Genomic DNA, 6,394 nt, shown 5'->3' on the forward strand with positions numbered 1-6,394 from the left:
GTTCCGCGGCGTGGCCACAGAGAGCGGGCTCGGCTCGCTAGCTAGAGGGGCTCTCTTCCGCCGCTACGGGGCGGGGGCGGCCATCTTGGGTGTGTGCTGTGGAGGCTGTGGCGGGATTGGCTCCGCGTCGGGGCTGGTCCTGTGTTCCCCACCTACCAGGGTTGGACCGAGCCCTTTCTCTCGGGGCGGGGACCTCCCAGCGGCTGACTCCTTCGCAGGTGAAGGGTAACCCGGGTATCCCCTTCCTCGGGGCCCTGGTCCGGCTTCCCGCCCTCGCAGCCAGGGCGGGAGAGCCGGGGAGCTCCTCTAGCGCCTCTGCTCCGTACACTCTTTGCGTTTCAACGGGATGGTAGCCAAGTCCCTCCGTGTTTTTCTCCATGCCAGATCCGCTGGGGAGGACACCGTCCTAAGTCGAGGAGGCGGGGCCGGGGCCTCCTTGGCTTCGATCCTGAAAGCGCAAAGGAGAGCGCTGGTCACGGTCCGCCCTCTCTGGTCCGGAGTAGTTTGGGGTCGCACCCTAGAGGCTGCACGGAGTCACACCCAGCGATGGACGTTGCGGGAAAGAGAACCTATTAAGTGGGGTGGTCAGGGCCGACTGGACGTGATACATTGAGGCTGTCTGAGCAGTTTCTACTTTCCCTTCTCCTAGCAGAAGACACAAATTGTGAAAATAGCGACTCAGTATCATGGCCAGCAGCCTTAATGAGGATCCAGAAGGAAGCAGAGTGCGTAGCAACTATTAACTTACCGGTGAACTGAAGTTCAGAATAATTGAGGTCAAAAGCATAAACACTTTTTTAATTAAACCTATAATTGAATTGTCTTTTTGTGTTTCTCTCTAGCTGATTTACGTAGGAAAGGCTAATACAATCCCAGGCAGACCATCCATCACGTCCCTTTTACACACGCTTTAATTCGCCGTGGTTAACTCTTTGAATTCTGAGGCTTGGACCCTTCAGTTCCCACTTTGGGAGCAGTGGGACAGAAATAGAGGTGGGGACAGCATAAGGCTAGGAAAGAAGTCGCTTAATACTTTTTTTGTGTTAATAAGGCATTTTTTTTCCCTTTGCACATTTTAGATCACTTATGTGAAAGGAGACCTTTTTGCATGCTCCAAAACAGATTCTCTAGCCCATTGTATCAGTGAGGACTGTCGCATGGGCGCTGGGATAGCTGTCCTCTTCAAGAAGAAATTTGGAGGGGTGCAGGAGCTGTTAAATCAACGTGAGTTTTGAAAACAGCTAACCTGTTTTGCCCTGGGTGGAATACCTCGTGACCATCTGTTATAGTTTAATTATTAGGGTGTACATGTAAAGAAGGGGATTCTAGTAACAGTGCTTTTAAGCCTTCAGATTATTTTTTTCCTTGCAATATCGGCTTCCTCTTTGATCCAAGTTTCTAATCTCTTCCTCCTTTGTCATAAAACTTTCCTGATAGTATTATTCCACTTCTCTAAAACGCCTAATAACTTTGCCACGTGTAGCAAAGTCCAATGATGTTTGCTTGACTTTCAAGATATTCTACTTATTGATACTGCTACTTATTTTTCAAGTAGTTTAGAAACCTTTTTCTTATAGATTTGATCCCTGCATCATTTCCCACCAGTACTGTTACTTTAAATCAGAGCTGTGCTTTAGAATCACACAGGGAGTTGCTGAAACAATTTCGTAAACCAAACTGTAGGCTTCCTGAATCAGAGAATCCTCCAGTCATTCTGCTTCCAGCCTTAGGCAACAACTTCTTACTGCTTTCTGTTAATGGTTATTTGTAAAGCTGAGCCTTTCTTTGGATTAAAACTTTATTAGGAACTTTCTGAGGTTTTTCGTGTTTAACACAACCCTATGTGTAAGGAGATTCCTACTGAATATGTTTGGCATTTGAAAAATGATTCATTCTAAAAGGATTTCAAGGCTATCGACATGAATACCTTCTAGGTGGATGGGTAAATACATTTGAAGGCAGAGGCAGAGTAAAGATGGGTGAACATGATTTCAAGCATGCTGTAAATTAAGGGATACAGTATTTGGGCCAGGTGAAGGGATCAAAGTTCCCCAAGACTTAAAGCTGAAAATTCTAGTTCTGATGTAAACTCAAATCTATAAAGATTAAAAAGATTTGAAGCTTAGAGATCAATGTGTTGGCTCTCTTTTTCCTTTCTACTATTAAATAACTGTTTTTCATAGAGAAGAAGCCTGGAGAAGTGGCTGTCCTGAAGAGAGATGGGAGATACATATATTACTTGGTAAGATGGAGCCCAGATCATCCACACAGCCTACCGACAGGTGAACAGAGGGGCTGCACTGCGTTTGTGTTGGTCACCGTGCTCCTTTCCGGACACCTAGGGACATCGAAAAGCTCGAGATCTCTGGCACCTTGGGTCCGGTGGTGCCTGTCACTTGGAGCCCTAGGGTGAAAAGGAGTGTGAGGCTGCAGCCCAGGGCTGCGGGCGGCTGTGCCATCTGCCGTCAGCCTGCGTTCGAGGCCATGAGAGCCAGGGATGCCTTCTTCCTCTGCCTGTGTCTCACCCAGCCTTGGTGAGATAGGAACAGTGGCTCAAGAGACAGCTTCCCCAGAGGGACTTTTACTCAGGGCTGTGAGCGCAGTGCCACATAACATGGAGTTGCCCACCTGGCTGCTGCCTGAGTGGGATTTTCTACCTGTCCAGCTTTGCCTGTGTGTGTGTGTGTGTGTGTGTGTGTGTGTGTGTGTCTTTGCACCTGATCTAGACATTAAACTTACTGGATAGATATCTTGCCCTGATGAATTCTGTCCTTTTGTTCTTTAGGAGTGAAGTGATTTTTAGTGTTTTCATTTTTAAAAACTACCAGTTTCTCTCTGTTCTGTATTATAGAGAAACGAACAGCAAGCCGGCACAGCTCTTAAGTAGACTTCTAACGGTATTTTCAGGTGTTGGGGTTCTTTCTTGTTCTAGACATGCAGCTTAGCTTTTGCAAGTGGCACAGAGACTGTCATCTACTTTGCTTAAAAATTACTGACAGTTGGCCCAATGTGCCAGTCTCATGGGTTCCTTTAGAGAGGAGAGGTTGCTACATGGTGGAGTTTGGCTTTCTCAGGCCCTGCACAGTGCATTTTCCTGGGGTTCTCCCGTAACACTATGGAAGGAGCAGTGTGACAATTGTCAGCCCTCCTTCAGCTTAGTTATTCTGTAACAAATCTTGAGTTGTCAGGCAAGGGAAGAATCTGATGGTTTCTCCCTGACTGTCATTTGGGGCTAATGAGAGTGTGGATCCTTTCTCTGTTCAGATCACAAAGAAACGGGCGTCACACAAGCCAACTTATGAGAACTTACAGAAGAGCTTAGAGGCCATGAAGTGCCACTGTCTGAAGAATGGAGTCACCGACCTTTCCATGCCCAGGCAAGGAAACCCAGGGGCCTAAATGGACACTTGGTGGGTGGGGTCTACTGTTTTACCAAAAGACAAACAGCTCTAAAGTTTAACTGGAAACTTAAAGTAGACAAATCTCCAGACTTAACAATTGCCAGGGAACCACTTTTCTGATGTGTAGGCAGCTTGCAAGCAAGTCTGTATTTCCTGGCTTTCTGTCTTGCCCTCCTTTTCATAGTGATCCTGTTCTTTGTCCTGTCTTCTTTTCATTTTAACATTCCATGATCATCAGTGCATTTTGAAAAATTACCATCTTTCCCACCCATCCACATCCAGCTTGCTTCGGGAGAGAGAACAGGATAGTGAGTCTGGAGCCGTGGCAGAGTTAGACGTTTTTCAGTGGAGCAGGAAAGAACCGAAAATGGTTCCTGTTAGGTGAAGGGAAGAGACTGTGGGATGTTAGCGCTGCCTGGGAACGGGCTGGGCGACCGTACTGCGAAGTCGCCTTGCAGATCCCCACGGCTGCCTGTGGGGTACTGCCTCGTGCTCTGGGTGGACACCTCCTGTAAGAGGGAAGGAGCGGTTTCCTAGGTGCCTTCATCACAGCCAGTGGAGATGTGTTGTCTTTTTTTTAGGATTGGATGTGGTCTTGATCGCCTGCAATGGGAAAATGTATCTGCGATAATTGAGGAAGTGTTCGAGGCAACAGATATCAAAATTACGGTGTACACACTGTGAGCAAATGAAGAGCATTTGGATGTGTCTGTGTCTCCAGTGTCTCCAGTGCCTACCTGGCCCTAAGACGGTCAGCTGACCTGAGAATGGGGAGAGGGATTTTACAGGAAGTACTCAGGGTCACAGATCAGGCTGGGGTTGCTGGATTTTCATATTTGGACTAGGACTCTGAGGAGGGATTGCGTGGGGATGTTGCTGTGTTTTTTGCAGCAGGGTCAGGAGTCGATGGCCTGATGTTAGCCAGGAAAACCGGATGGCGGGACCGCACGCAGTATGTTCTGCTCCACTATAGTATTCAATTCCTTGGCCGGCCACTAGGTGGCAGCACTGACTCCATTTCTCTGCTTTTTGAGAAAATTTCAGGAATGGTGGTGAACTTGGCGTTACTAGGGGATCCCTGTGCTTGCCTTGCTATCATTCTTAGGCATCAGATTCACCCTCAGAGAGACTTATGAGTTGCTTTGTTTTTGTTTCAATGACAAAATTGAGTCTGACATTGTTAACATGGAATTGTGGGTGATAAAATAAATCCTCTTGGGGTTCGGTGCTTGTGCCTGTGTGGATCAGGGCGACCAAGGATAAACCTGCAGCTTTACTTGGAAGGCTCCAGCAGGTCCACCGGGAAGAGGAACGGGATAAGAAGGTTTGGGTGAGCACTAGTGCCCGGCACAGTTGGAAGGCTGGGTTTGGATCTCATGGTGCCCTTCTTTCTGCAGTTTCTGCAGCTGAAACAGTAGACTCCATCCTGAAATAGTACATGTGAGAGGCGTCGTCGAGCCCAGCACAGAGGACTACCTCAGTGCATAAGTGATTTTTTTTTTTTGGTCTATTTCGTTTTTTATCGGTACCAGGGATCGAACTCATGACCACACACTTGCAAGGAAGGCGCTTATGCCGTTGAGCTAAATCCCCAGCCCCTGCATAAGTGATTCTTGACGTGGGAGGCACCGGACAAATGAGGCATTTTTCTTTTTTTGCTTGCTATGGTGCTGAGAGTTAACACAGCCAAATGGGCTACGGCTTTACTCCCTGGAGTGTGTGCTGGGCCGGCGGCTTTTCCTAGTGTAAAAGCAAAGCAGGATTTGAGGGGGGCTTGTTAGGACACCTGGAAGGCCCTGGTTAAGTGTAACCCGGGCAGGGCGGCCTCGAGACAGAGCAAAGCGTCGGGTTGTGGCTTTTCTTACCCCTTAGCTTCTGTTGGAAGCCATGATACAGAATTGGAGGGAAGAAGAGAAGGAGGGAATGTCTGCACAGCGTGGAAAATGAAAGTTGGCTAACAGGCAGCATGGAAGTAGTTTATTCAGCTCTAGGCAGAAGAAAAAATGCTTTCATCGTGCTCCGGATTGAACCCAGGGCTGGTGCATTTTAGGCAAACGTTTACCTCTGAGGTCCACCCCCAGGCCCCGTGTGAACAAGTCTTAACAGCTGGGTTCGAACATTAGTTCCCTAAGCTTGCTTTACTTTTAAATCAATTACAGTTGATTTTTTTTGTGGAGTATGAGCCTTGATTCTTCTAACAAAACCTCGTCTCACCCAGGTTGGCCTGTGAGTGGAGTTCTGGGAATCCCCAGGAATGTGCTGAAGTGCTCTTTGCCAGGGCAGCAGGTGTGGGGTCAAACTCCAGTGGCTTGCCACCCTTGTGGCCTGGGGGAGCCAGGCGCATGGCCTAATAAACCGAATGAGCACATTATTCCTGGAAACCCAGTTAGAGCCTGGCAAACACCCAGAAATTCTCCAGTGAAATATTTCCCACAAGGCATCCTCCTGCCATCGCTCCCCAGGACGACGTAGCAGACGGTTCTGCAGCAGGTATTGGGACATGGAACTCTGCCCTTCCACCTTCCTTTAATCAAGATGCTAATTATTAACTGGCGATTGGGATGTAGTTCTCTTCTAACAATCCCTGTGTTTTTAGTTTCATCCTCGCCATATTTCAGAGTAAAGGGCAAGCTCTCGTTTACAAGTGATCTCGGGAAAATTCCTTTTAACGGTCAGGATGGTGGCGGGTATGCACGGGAATGTTCCTGTGTTGTCTAGACAAGTCCTAGTTTAATTGGCCATTTTTTTTGAGGCAGAGCCTTACTTTATAGTTCAGGCTGGCCTTGACTTACCGTTTAACCCAGGCAGGCCTCAAACTCATAGTAATCCTCCTGCCCCAGACTTCCGGTGCCAGGATTATAGCCGTGCGCCACCACGCCCTCTGTCCCTTACTGCTATGGCTTGGGTCTTAGCCCCAGCCATCCCTAGGCCAGGGACTCACTATCCATGGTAACTTCCTGGTACCCAAGTTCCTTAAGAAACCAGGCCACAGA

At 48.1% G+C, this 6,394-nt stretch overlaps 1 protein-coding gene across 5 annotated transcripts; it reads left to right on the plus strand.

The window, feature by feature from the left end:
- Positions 1-55: 55 nt before the first annotated feature.
- On the plus strand, positions 56-4,625 carry Oard1 (O-acyl-ADP-ribose deacylase 1). Of its 5 annotated transcripts, none has more exons than XM_003473877.5 (6): positions 56-218; positions 653-725; positions 1,080-1,224; positions 2,184-2,242; positions 3,265-3,377; positions 3,983-4,625. In XM_003473877.5, exons 2-6 carry the CDS (start codon positions 687-689, stop codon positions 4,083-4,085), a joined length of 459 nt encoding a protein of 152 aa, XP_003473925.1. In that variant the 5' UTR covers positions 56-218; positions 653-686; the 3' UTR covers positions 4,086-4,625. The 5 variants fall into 5 exon arrangements, with proteins under 5 accessions (XP_003473925.1, XP_005005451.1, XP_023422509.1 ...); XM_005005394.4 differs by having other exon boundaries at positions 76-218; positions 650-725; XM_063238928.1 differs by having other exon boundaries at positions 88-218; positions 385-725.
- Positions 4,626-6,394: the final 1,769 nt, after the last annotated feature.

The sequence above is a fragment of the Cavia porcellus genome, unplaced genomic scaffold (assembly GCF_034190915.1).
Source record: "Cavia porcellus strain 051 isolate PalLab524CR breed Dunkin Hartley unplaced genomic scaffold, mCavPor4.1 scaffold_28, whole genome shotgun sequence".
Taxonomy (NCBI): Eukaryota; Metazoa; Chordata; class Mammalia; order Rodentia; family Caviidae; genus Cavia; species Cavia porcellus.